Genomic DNA, 14,312 nt, shown 5'->3' on the forward strand with positions numbered 1-14,312 from the left:
GGAACCTCTGGGCACCATAACAACTTTTAAATAGACTAAATAAAACTGAAAGGTAAAGTGTTTTCTATTAAAAATAAAATGAGCACAATTTCATTTGGAAGGTTAAAAATGAAGGGATATGATCATTTACAGAAAGAGTACTAGATGCCTGGTACAGCCTGCCAGCAGAGGTAGTCAAGTGTAATGAAGTTAAAGAATTGAAGAATGCTTGGAATGTGCATGAAACCACCCTGTATAACGAATAAACAAAACAATCGAGTAGTTGGTTTTGGTTTCATAGCCCATAATAATATAAAATAATTATTTGCCATCTTCAAGCCCCAGGAGAGAAAGTATAAATCGGAGTTTAGTTTGTCAGAATTTGTTGCTCTTAGTTTAGTAGTTAATTAATTTGTTTGTTTGTTTATTCATGCATACATAGATAGGATTCATTTATTTTTAACACTTGAACGTCTCAGCACCTTTACAGTAGAACTGAATAACTAAACTGCAGGTAATTATTTATTTAGCTGAGCAAAGAAATGAGGACAAATTATCACAAGTAGTGTATTATGTTGCAGTTTTATTTTGTTACTTATTGTTTCCATCTATTTCCATCCTGTTTTTTTTTTTTTTTAACCATTTGTGTACCAGAGGTCTTACCAGCACATTGCAAAGCAACATGAGTGGCACACCTCTGGTCCTGAATGGGTTAAATGTCCATTTACCCATAAAAATAAAACGGGATAGCCAACGTATAGTTTACTTGCTTGCATTGCAGTTTATGTCACATTTGACCATTTTTATTCCCTACCCTTTTTATTGCTTTAACTTTTCTATTAACTATTTTGGGGGAGGGGGTTACGGGGGGGGTGTTCAATTGGTAGTGCCGCCCACACCCCACCAGTCCTTGGCCAAAAACTAACCTAATTCTTAGCCAGTCTTCCTTTGACTACAACTTCCATCAATCTCTCTTAGCTTTTAAATGGCAGATAATTCTGGGAGTTGTAGTTCAGCACAGGCTGCCAGGGAATCATGGGAGTTGTAGTTTAAGAACAGCTGAAAAGGTCACAGTTGAGCACTCGACAAAATGTTATGAAACCATTTAGCTAGACAGGAAGGAAAAAGGAGATGAAATTATAATGTTCTTGTAACGATCACAAACACTAGTAAAGACTGATAAAACCTAATTATAGGGACCCAATAGAGAAACGTCTAGCTTACTAGTAAGCTGTCTGCAGTGACCTTTGCATACAGTGGAATTCAAATATGGTCATGAGCAGGGATATATGCCATCATCTCTTTCTATATTAGCGGCACTAGGGAGCTGGAAAGTCTCTCCCTCACTGCTATTGGCTCAGAGACTGAAGACTCACTTTTTACATCTGTTGCTATCAATCATCGTAGCTAGAACTTGTCTAGTAATATTCAAGCACTTCTATTCTTCACTTTTGTCTTTCTGTGTTGACGTCTTGATCGCTCTCTCACCTCCAAAATCTTCTTTACTGGATTGTTTTATCGGCAATGCTGACGGGTTTTTCACACTCAGGGTTGTCCTGACTTAACCTGCTACAATATTTCTTCACCTTGTTGTGATCTTTGAAGGCGCATTGAATTAAAGGAGACTCAAGTACTGTTGGCGAAAGGAGTCTAACTGCACTTTTAATCCAAAATGGCCTCACAGAAAGTGTGGCTGTTTTGCCTGCTGATCACATTTATTTGCTCTTTCCAAGTTAATCTCATTCCTAAAGTTCAAGCGGAGGCACATGGAGCAGCCGATGATGATGATGATGATGATGACAATGATGTAAAGCACCCTACACAAGATGATGATGATGATGATGACGATGATGATGACGACGAGGATGATAAAGGTGATGATGATGACGATGATGATGATGATGATGATGATGATGACAAGGATGATGATGATGATGATGATGATGATAATGACAAGGATGATGATGATGACGACGATGATAAAGATGATGATGACGACGATGATGATGACGATGACGACGACGACGACGATGATGACGACGACGATGATGATGATGACGATGACGACGACGATGATGATGATGATAAGGATGATGACGACGATGATGATGATGACAACGATGATAAGGATGATGATGATGACGACGACGATAAGGATAACGATGATGATGATGATGATGACGACGACGATGACGATGATGACGACGATGACGATGATGACGACGATGATAATAAAATTGTGAAAAAGCATGAAGATGATGATGACGACGATGACGATGATGATGACGACGACGACGACGATGATGACAAAGATGGAAAGAAAGATGACGATGATGATGATGATGACGATGATGATAATGATGATGAAGGTAACTAACCCTAAAGTGTTTCATACTTTTTAAAAGAACTAGGGATCAGCTCTTTCAATTATATTTATTCACACTAGTGGAAATATAGCATCAATTCTTTTCTGAAACAAACAAACAAACAAACAAACAAACAAACAGTGTGTCAGTGAACTGCTTAATGTAACATAGCACGAGTGTGCAGTATCTCACCAGGCTTGATTTAACATGTGGCTGGCAGCATGAACAAGATCCAAAAAAAAAGATTTGCATTGATCATTTGCGCCTGTGTCGTCTCTGCTTTATTAATCAATAATCAAAATCAGAGGGACATTCATATGACCTGGACTGGACTCTACTGGAATGAACTGGTTTTTCATTGGCTCAAACTCTGGGAAATTACAAATGAAGGTTTTAATATTTTATAAATGGGTTACATTATATGTTGCAATCCTTTAAGGGAAGTAAACACAAGGAACACTTTGTTTCAAAGGATGATGCTGTTCTTTCAAACTCTAAATGGAGTTTGCCAGATTAAACCAACCATTTCACCAGTAGACCAGTTAGTAGAATGCATTAGACCCAAATCAATTTGCTTCTTATTTTATTTTTCGTGAAATTGGTACATATGTTGCTGTAAAACAACTGCTCATTCTTCATGGCGTAATATTGAGTCTTCTTGCATAGAATTATTTCCATTCATATGCAAAATTAGCTGAGTTGCAAATAAACCTGGTCCGACTCAACTGACTAGGCTGGTGGTGTCGGACCAGATTTAGAGATTTTAAAAAAAATATATTTTTAGACTTTTTTTTTTTTAGTTGAGATTTTCTTTTTTTTTCTTTTTTTTTTTTTGAGATATTTTTGGTGTAAATCTTCCAACTCAGCTGTCAACTGTTAATAAGGCACTCGAAAAAACTGCCATTAAATTGTACGGCTCTCGGATGTGTTTAGAAAATCCTCTGCATTTGATTATTTTATTGCATTATAAATGTTTGTAAATGATACTGTTCTAAGGAATGACAATGAGATAATTAAGTATAACTGGAATTGCTTTAAATGATTAAACTTCCTACGAAGGGGGCTTTAGAAAAAAAAAATTGTGTTGCATAAGATGATATACAGTACTTGAGTAGTATATTTAAAGCAATATAGCCCCCTTAAGAGTTCCTCCAAGATGGTTGATATTTTAAGTGAAGTGATTGTGACAAAATTTACCCAATCAGAGATCACCGTGTTTTATTCAGCAGTTGATTGACATTGCTATGACATCATCTGTCACTGCAAGATGCCCACGTTCATTTGCTCATTAGAAGAAACGTCCGTTAACACTTAAATGCCTGGGTACTAAGAAGCGAAATGTTCACGAGGCTCCTGGCAGTGATAGCTGGAGAGACAGTTCCCCTTTAATGCTGTATGCTAGCCAAAATGTTACTCTGAACCCTTACGTTTTCTGGCATTTAAATGGTCAAACCTTTGAACTGTCACGGGTATCCTGTTTAATTGTAATGCATTTTGCCGGGTTGAAACGTGTGGATTTAAATATAAATTGCTGTAAAAATGATTAAGCACTAGCCTAGATTTTAAAGAAATCTATGCTACAGGAAAACTGGTTAAAAAGTAGCCCCGTACTTAGAAATTATCCTTAAATAATGTTAAGCAACCCTTTGATGTCATTTTCTTATTTATATATTATTTTGAGGGCGACTACTAAATTCTAGCTTGTTGTCATATGACGTAATCAAAAAATATAGTTAGGTTAAATGATGTTGATTTCATGTGATAAAAAAATGGAATGCAATTGACGGCTCTCCTTAGGGTTTTTATTTAACATGCTGGTTTTGCTGTTAAGTGTAGATTGTTAAGTGTACAATCTACACTTAACACGCAACACACAACTGTCTGCTCTTGTAGAAGTTCCCTTCAATAATCGTACCTGCATTATTTTTCAACCTAGATTGTAGTGGCTTAAAAAAAAAAAAAAAGCTGGAAAATGTAGCCAAGCTCTAACTATAGCGATTAGGAATTTTGGCCTATATTTTGCATTTCAGTTTTCAATTCACTCCATATAATGTGTTGAATAAATGCACCCTCTGCGTGTTTTAAGATGAGAGAATAATTGAGAATTGCCCAATTAATTCTTGTGGCCCATCATTTTTTTTAATCATGTTCTGGAATAAAATGACAGCCACCTGTGCACTAGTGAACACCTTGATTATATACATATTTACTAGCAATACAGCTTAGGCCAGGGTTACCCAAAGGGTAGATTGCCAAGATCTTTTAACATGACATCTTCCATTATAAAGGAATTACAAAGGCATGCAAAGTATCATGGGAGTTGTAGTTCTACCACATCAAGAGGAGCTGCCTTTTGGGCACCCACTGGGTTTAATACAAATTAAAAGCTACTAAACTTTCAAATTCAAGAAAGAAGCCGAATTAGGTGAATCGTTTTAAAAAGAAAAAAATAAGTTACAGTGACCCAGACATTAAAGAGAATTGACAAAGAAATTATAAAATGTAGGGCTTAATAGCGAACCTGAGAACGAGTTGGGTACATTTTCTAATATAGCTAATCTGGCTCAAGGTTTGCAATTTCCATGACAATTTCCCACAATTTACGGTTCAGTGAATACATGGCAAATTATTTTTTATTAAATACAAAAATGGTGACAATTATAAAATGAATTGGTATAAAACAAGGTTATTCACCAACAGGGTTATTTAATTTGCGAATTCAAAGTGAATTTTCAAATTTAAGGCAAAAATTGCTGCAAGCATTGCCCACTATGATTTTTTTTTTTTTTTTTTTTTGCAATTCAGCTGTTTTTATCTTAAATTTAAAATTCACTCCAAATTCACTTTTAGGTCTCACTTTAGTGAATAATTCAATCACGGTTATTTGCTAAACTGAGAAGCTGTTGAACATTCAAAGTGAATTCAAAGTGAGTTTTAAATCTGAGCCCAAAGTAGCAGAACTGGAAAAATTCTCCACATCAACAATGCTTCCAGTTCAACTACTTTGGGCTTAAAATTGAAATTCACATTGAATTTACTTTGATTTCCAGACAATTATCTCCTTAGTAAAGGTATAGCTGTGAATTATTTGTCATTAACAGGGCTAATAATTCAAGGTTAAATCAAAGTGAATTTTAAAATTTAAGGCCAGAGTATGGGAGTTGTAGTTCAGCAACATCTGGAGGGCCGGAGTTTGGGTAAGCCTGCTATAAATCATGTCTGTCCGATGGCTTTCACTACTGACAACCAAATGTGTTCTGTTTGCTGCTAAATAGTGGCGTTCATTCACCAAACTCGCAATTGTACAGAATTTGCAAAGAAACTGTAAATCTGATTTTTAGGCTAAAATTATCATGCAGGTAAATCCAATGCAGCTATGTTCTAGCTCAGATATATTTACTTAAAATGTGTCACTTCTGTGTCAGGTTACCACAGTTCCAAAATTAGTGCATTAACTGTGGTAAATTGACAGCAGTGGTTGCACAATTTGGGGCAAATATGTCATGTTGCAAGGGATTGTGGCCTATCGTTTGCACCCCACGACTGACCATTTAGTGAACACACCTCAGGGGTCATTGTAGTAGTGATTGTCAGGCCTCAATGCTAGAAACGACGCTGTGGGTGGGGTGGGATGCGTCTCTGGCATACCCAGAGTTAACCCTGGTGTAATGTGTGTGGTTTTTTTTTTCTCTGTGCTTGTTTTACTGTGGTGATGTGTCTGCGGCTCTGTGCAGCTGCTCCAGCAGATCTCACTGACCATTTTAATAAATGCTTCACTGAGTAACACATTGTCCAGAATCATTCATTGCTGCGTCTTTGCATGATCTTCCCGAGTGTGCAGTGTGAAAGCACAAATGTAAGTCATCATTATCACCACCATCAAATATAACGTAATTAACTCTTTCAAGCATCACAGAGATGCACAGTGTATCATTATTATTTTATTATTATTTTATTATTTATATAGCGCCACCAGATTCCGTAGCGCTGTACAATGGGTATTGTGCAGCAGTCAGGAGGTGCACAGTTTGCAAATAATTTTTTACACTCAGTAGCAGCATGTCTTGTAAAGTGAACACAAGCAAAACCACCAATGACAGGACCTCCTAATAGTCCCGGATCCACTGGAGCAGTCCTGATTAATATTTTGTTTACCTTGTGTACCACTTCTAAAGACACTAGGGCAGGCATAGGCAACCTTCAGTACTGCAGATGTTTTGGACTACACCTCCCATAATGCTTTGCCAGCATTATGGGTGTAAGAGAATTGTAGTCCACAACATCTGGAGTGCCAAAGGTTGCCTAGCCCCTGCACTAGGGAATGTCTCCGTAACACACAGAGCAAGCTGCCATTTAAATGAACACTTTAAGCATCATACTCTATACAGCCCCTGTCAGAAAATGATAGAACAATTTGATAAAACTTTGTTATGCCAGTACCTATTATCTGGCCTCCACTGCTGCAACCACATTATTTTGGGGGGGAGGAGAGGGGGCTACTGCCATATTATTTGAGGGGTGGGCTTTGAGTTGAAATTATAAAACTTGAAATTACAAATATTTTAAATATATATATATATATTTATATTTTTCAACTTAAGTGTCTACTTGGCAACAATTCAACACTAAATGTGTCTTTGTTAAGCATGGGTATTAATTGAATACACACACAATTTATTTACTGTAGTAAGAATTCAAAGTGAATTTCACATTTAAGACCAGAGTAGATGAACTGAAAGCTTAGCCGACTTAGGGATTTATTCCAGTTTGATTAGTTAGACCTTAAATTTGACTCTATTCTAGAGGAGCAAATATATTAATCCTAACTTAAAGGAACACTATAGCGTCAGGAACACAAGCATGTATTTCTGACTCTATAGCAGTGATGGCTAACCTTAACACCATAAATTGTTTCTGGACTACATTAGACTCTAAAAGCTAGCTGAGCATCATGGGAAATGTAGTCCAGAAACAATTTATGGTGTTAAGGTTAGCCATCACTGCTCTATAGTGTTAATAACCCCATATTCCCCTTTGTCCACCTTAAATAGTGTTAAAAATCACCTTTATTCCAGCGCCACGCAGCTATGTCGGTGCTGGCCCAGCCCCCAATATGCCTTCTTGGCTGACATCAGAATTCATGATCTCAGCCAATCCAATGCTTTCCTGGAGGTGTCCCTAGGCAGCAATGTAAATACTGCCTTTTCCCTGAAATGACAGTGTTTACTGCAAAAAGCCTGCAGGGACAGGATTTAGTAGTTGTTCTGGTGACTAGTGTCCCTTTAAGACTTATTGTAAAATGCTAATGCAATTTTCATAAAAGCAACCAACTGTGTAATATCAAAGGATGCAATAGCCATAGTAAATGGGCAAAAAACTTTCATGTCAAGTTACAATAAAAAAGGAAAAAAAATAAGGGGAATTACCACTTAAACCATAAACAGAAGAGAAATATTAAACAATGTTCCTTTCATCCTTCTCATTTGCATTGTGTGCCCTGGTTATCCCTGGGGTAAACTGGTTGGCAAAATCATTTGCTAAATCTTTAATTCAAATCTGTAGGGAAATGGAGCATCTCATGAAAAATAAAGGTTGGCTGAATACCCCACTGCTTTATGTGTGAAGAGTGTGTCTTCTTTTTTAAAATTTCATAAAAGTGCCTACTTCAATAGAAATTTGCACTTTTATAAATTAACTGTGTTATGCCTCCCCAGCTGTCAATCAGACAGTCGGTCCTTTTACTTCCTGCTTTGGTTAGTTAAGTAGAGCTAATCTGAAGAGGCAGGAATTGCCCATATAACCCCAAAAGAAACATGCAAATCAAATCACTTGCATATTTTTAGGATTATGTCCATTAAATTGTTATCCAGTTATTTTCTTATTTAACTTCCTGTTCCTTTAACCCCTTAAGGACCAAACTTCTGGAATAAAAGGGAATCATGACATGTCTCACATGTCATGTGTCCTTAAGGGGTTAAAGAACCACTAAACACACCCAGACCACATCATCTCAATGAAGTCCTTCAGTCTAAAACACTGTACTACTTTAGTAGATATGGCAACGTTTTGATTGAAGGGTTAACAATCCTCTAGTGGCTGTCTTTTAGACAGCCACTAGAGGTGCTTTCTCTGATGCTTCAGGTGCATCCTGTGATGTTCGACATCCATGAGCACATTGAACATGGTCATCTGCAGCTCATAGTGAAACATCTGATTCAATGCCTCCCCTATGAGAAGAATTTGATCGTATGCATCTCATCCACATAGAGGAGCATTGGGTTGGGCAAAAAGTCAAGAAGCGACACATCCCGGAGGAGAGAGCGGTGAGTAAAGCCCTTATTTCACTAGGTTTTACTCTAATTTAGTGGGAGACCTGCATCGAACTAGTGAGGAGGACACTGTATAGTTCGGAATACATGCTTGTATTCCTAACGCCATAGTGTTCCTTTAACATAAAAGAAATTGCAACCAGTCTGGAAAGGTTTCCATATAATTTGTCCTACATTTTCAATTTTCAATTCAGTTGTAAATATACTGCATTTTTTCCATTTTAATTATGCAGTTACTTAATGCACAATGCTAATGTGACATTCAGATGTAATAATTATATACATACACAACCCAAAACACGTATGTGGGAATGCATGCACATTCCTGATACATCAAGTCACCAAGCAGAGATTTTAAAACCAAGCAAAATGTATATTTCACTTCACATTTCTTTACAATATATGTCTATATATGCCTATACATAGATAGACAGACAGATACAAATAGGCCAGGACTATCCATTGGGTACACCGGGCAAATGCCGATGGCCCTGGGACGAGGTCGACATGAAGATCTGAAGATCAGCCATGCCAGCCAATTCAGGGCCGGCGCTATCCAAGCGCCAGCCTTGATGTGTGCTATCACGGACTTGTGGGGAGATCAAACATCTCCCTCACTGGCCCACAGGCACTTCATATCTGAGGAAACGAGTTAGCAGCTGCTCACCTTGACTTGTTGAACTCTACCAATTTAACCTAATTTACGTAACCCCTTACCTATTGAGACTTTATGTCCTGTTCAAAACCATAAACACATCAATACTTATATTTGGGGAAAAAACACCACTTTAAAAAGGCCCAACTCAACCTACTGATACTGTTACCCAATGACTGCTATTCAGTGACACTGACAGCCCTAGGAGACAGGACAATACCTGTCTCGTAGGGCATCCAGGTTCTGTCATCCCAATACAAAGGCAAAGGCTGATGTCAGAAATACTGTCTGTGTAGCCTAAGCATGTCTCAGGTTTCCATACGTGATAAAGGGCGTTGTTTCAAAAACGACCCAAAATAATTTTCTCCAGCCATCAATAAAGGGGACAGAAGATGTTTCTTTCCAGCATACACTTATCAATAGCCCTTATCGCGCCAAAAGATTTGGCTTTTTTTAATTTGTTGGGGGAGGGGGTACTACCTCATTGGCTCCTGTGGACCAGCCTCCACTGCATGTAATACATGGACCGGATCAGAACTACTATGGATTAAGTAAAAATCTGGCACTCAAATGGTGATATGATTTGAATATTGGGTTCTGTCAGTTGAGTGTACATTTGCTGAATAAACAATGAAATGCAACAATTTAGTAACTGAATTCTGGAAACTGAACAAGTTGTTCGATGCCATAAAACTAGTTGTTTATTGACAATGCTCCCATCTTCTGTATCTGGTCAATGTGATCATCACCCAGCTAGTAGATGCATGGAATATACGCCCAGCAGAGGTGGTACAGATGAATATGGCAGGAGAAGAACATTGGGCAGGCATGGCGGTTATTTCACAGCAAATAGTGGTTAGCTGAACAATGAATTATAAAATTTAGCTCTAATTGGCCATTTTCGCATTTCTATAGCAATTTGTTTTTTCGTTTACTACAATTCGCACTTTATTAAGTAGGCCCCTTGTTGTCTTTAGCAGGAGTATAGCCTGTGCTTTTAGAAAGGGAATGGTCGGATTAAATGCAAAATTGTGCTTTTATCTGCTGTGGGAGAGTGTTTCTTTTTTCCGTCAGCGAGCTATGCTGGCGGAATGTTTGAGATAGTGAGAAGCAGCTGTATTAGTTCCCTGTGCTCTTGATACAAGTGAGCCCGTCATCAGAAAGAAGATAGCTCAGCTATGCTATCCGTGTCACACCACTGGAGACACTTTCAGATGGGAGGTGGTCACGGACACCCAGATATAGATAAAGGAATGCTTATACTTTGGGGCACTTGGCAATTCAGCAACTTTGTATCATTGAATGGAGCTAGCAAAATACTGCTGGGGTAACAGTTTTGTGGGTGTCAGAATATACCCAGTACATACTTGAAAACAAGAGAAATCTCAAGGTATCCCTCCTGGTAAAATATTTTATAAATAATTAATAATATAAGAGGAGTTCTATAAAGTTCTATAGAGTATTTTTAACCTACTTACAAAACTGCGAATTCATTCAGAGTAAATGGAGAAAAAAAAAATCTTCTAGTGAAATTCCCTTTGGTATGTGGATAGTTTTTTTTTTTTTTTTTTTAAATGCCCTCCAACCCCAACTGCGATATTTAAAACTGTGACATTAGGAATGGTACTCCAATGAATGCGGATATTTTACAGTCCCGCAGCTCAAATGACGCGCTACATTATGAATGTGCTATTTCAACGGTGCTATTCTTAACAGATACCGATATATCACTATTACCCAAATCAGTGAATCTGCTGTTATTACCCTGGGAAGTCGTAAAAAGCACCAGTTGATTATTTCATAGATAACACAGTTTGTGCATTACCCAACTGAGCTATCTGTTTATGTTTCTAATATTAAAAGGTTGCTTAAAAACAAAACAAAAAAAAACACTGTTTTTTTCAGAGTAACCCTTCCAATCTTGGTACACCTCCCCCCTCCTCCCCCCCATATAAATACATTAAATAGTCACCTCAATCTGGCATCTAGGCCAAGTTCTCAGTGCAGCCCGATCCTCCTCCAGCTCATTGAAGTGGTCTGGGTGCAGTGCCCCTTTCCCCCCTAACCCTTCAATGTAAATCATGGAGAAAAACTGTAATGTTTACATTGACTTCCTATTAACCCCATGAAACAACACTGAACGTACTTGTACTTTGCATGTGGGTGTCCAACATCCTCATTGGAAAACATTGGGTGAATACTTTCCTATGGGGAAGGCATAATGTGAACATTAGATTCCCCCCAACTCTGACATCGGAGGAGGTAGAGACCGCAACGCTTGAATCAGGTAAGTGAATAAAGTTTATTTGAATCATTTATTTACTTGAGGGTGGGGGAAGCTTTGTATTCCTAACACTATAGAGTTCCTTTGCCCTCCCCCTTTCCCCCAACTCTCATTGCAAACTCCTCTACACATACGTATCTATATACCTAGGGTATGGGGCACAAGATTAAAAAAGCTGACACTGTTGTTTTTTTCGAGGGAAGTAGGAATATTAAATTATTCTGGGGTAATGTATGAAGCGTAATAGATTCATTTTACATACCTCCCAACTTTGCAAATAGACAAAGAGGGTAACTTTAATCTTAGGGGTGTGGCAGGGGCAGGGCTGTTCTGAGAAAGTTTAGGTGACTTACTAATAACAATTTATGCAAATACAATGTAATTTAGAATAAGAACAATGCATCTTATTTATTTTGATTTCTAAACACATTCATTGTAATTTAAAGACACATTACTGTAACAATCATTGCTGTGGGGCTCTTTTATACGCTCAGACACACCAACAATATGGAGCTCCTAGAAAAGAGGAGCCGAGTCATTTAGCTCCTAAATAGGGAAAGATGAGAAATTTGCAAAACCCTTGTTTCCCACAGCTGGCACAGAATAGGGTTAGCAAGACGACGAGCAGTTCTAAGGTCTGGCCATCAGCCAAGCAGAAGACGACTGATTTGCCTTATTTTACGGAAAATAGAGAGTGCAAACGCTACCAAAAAAATGGCAGGACAGAGAGAAATATCATCTAAATCTAAAGGTAATTCATGCTGGTCTGTTATTGAGATTCTGCTACAATTAATATAATTTATTGTGTCAATGCAAGAATTTAAAGAGTCGTGTACACCATAACTGGCCAAACGGTAGATAGAGGTGTATCTCGTGCGACTACACCAGACAGCCTGAAGGACAGCAAAGCATCGTGGGAGATAAATAAAAACAATTGGGGCCTACCTTCTGGCCACTCCTGTTTTAGACTGTAATATGTCACCTAATGGATTCTTAGTTGTCCTGACAAGGCCCGGACTGGCCATCGGGCATACCAGGCAAATGCCTGGTGGTCCGCGATGGCCATGGGCCGAGGGTGGCAAGAAAGATCAAGACATCTCTCCTGCCGGCCCATGCAGGGCAGCACTGGCCCCAAATGGAGTTTTGTCCCATCATGGGCCATAGGAGAGATCGGGCAGTGAGCCGGACACCCTCCATGCATGCCGAGCAGCTTCCTGCTCTCCCTCTCGCAAGTTCCGAGATTATCAGAGCATTGCCACTGGTTACCATGGCAACGCTCTGATAATCTCTGTGCTCGCTAGAGGGAGAGAGACGTGGTCTGTACCCTGCGGAGTACAGACTAAATTATCTGCCGGCTGGACCACCAGGTATCTGCATGCTCCCTCTCCCCTGTGCAAAGTTATAAAAGGGAGTAAATGGTATTTTTTTTTGTTTTACTTTTTTATTTTTTTTATTATTAAATTATCCATTTAAGCCCACATCCAACCACTATATACACCTATATCACATACACACACAAACACACTACACACACTGCACCCCTGTACTCACACACAAACTGCTCCCCTGCACTAACATGCAAACACACAACAAACACTGCACCCTCTGTACTAACATGCAAACACACTGCACCCCCTGCACTAACACACTACACACACTACACCCCTTGCACTAACACACAAACACACTACACACACTGCACCCCTGTACTAACACAGAAAACATACTGCTCCCCTGCACTAACACACAAACACACTACACACACTCTATACCCCTATATACACACACTACACCTCCTGCACTTACACACAAGCACACTGCACAAACGCTATTCCCCTCTATAAATACTACACACACTCTGTATCCCTGTATGCACATTACACCCCCTGCACTCACACAAACACACACTCTATACCCCTTATAGAAACACTATACCCCCGGCACTCACATACACACTCTATACCCCCTAAACATACACTACACTGCCTGCACTCACATACTTTATACCCCTATAAACACACACATTACACCCCCTGCATGCACACACACTGATTTATATCCCCTGTACATACACATTCTACACCCACTGTACACACTACACCACCTATGCATACATTACTGCACCTATACACATGTGCTCTACAGCCCCTATATGTATACACACACTAGTGCCCCTAGATACACTCACAAACACACAGTACAGCCCTTACATGCACACACTACATGCCCTAGGCCCACACACTCCAGTGGCCCTATAAACACTCACACACACTAACACATACTTTACAACCCAGAAACACACACATACAGCCTCCAGCCACACGTAGTATGCCACAAACAGACCCCTTTACAAACACAATACAACACAAACAGTCATTTGGTGGGGGATGAGAGGAGGGGGGGGTGCGTGTCAATGCTGGTGACCTTAAAAGTTCCCCTTTCTGGCCCTGCCCCTCCTAATGGGCTGCTCTGCCTTTAATTGCCCGTACGGATTTTTTTTCCCATTCCGGCCCTGGTCCTGACTGTCATATCTTTAATCTTAAAACCATCCTAAAATAGGGATTTCAGTAAATTAAACAATAATAAAATAAATATCACGTACGCAGCCTCAAAAGACAAACACTGCTCCCATGATTCAGGTAGGGGCCGTAGGGCTATTAACTGAAGTCAAGGTTATTTACTAAAGTTTGTCGCGAATT

The 14,312-nt window shown here is 39.0% G+C and overlaps 1 protein-coding gene across 2 annotated transcripts in view; it reads left to right on the forward strand.

Moving 5' to 3' along the window:
- The first annotated feature begins 1,299 nt into the window (after positions 1-1,299).
- The window catches only part of LOC134578163 (germ cell nuclear acidic protein-like), a 29,658-nt gene continuing 16,645 nt past the window's right edge, over positions 1,300-14,312 (forward strand). The window contains exon 1 of one of the 2 annotated variants that reach the window (XM_063437169.1): positions 1,300-2,348. In XM_063437169.1, the coding sequence (XP_063293239.1) occupies positions 1,652-2,348 (697 nt within the window). In that variant the 5' untranslated portion in view covers positions 1,300-1,651. The remainder of the gene's footprint in view (positions 2,349-14,312) is intronic. The other variant, XM_063437170.1, reaches the window with a different exon arrangement.

Source organism: Pelobates fuscus, chromosome 11 (assembly GCF_036172605.1).
Source record: "Pelobates fuscus isolate aPelFus1 chromosome 11, aPelFus1.pri, whole genome shotgun sequence".
Lineage (NCBI taxonomy): Eukaryota > Metazoa > Chordata > Amphibia > Anura > Pelobatidae > Pelobates > Pelobates fuscus.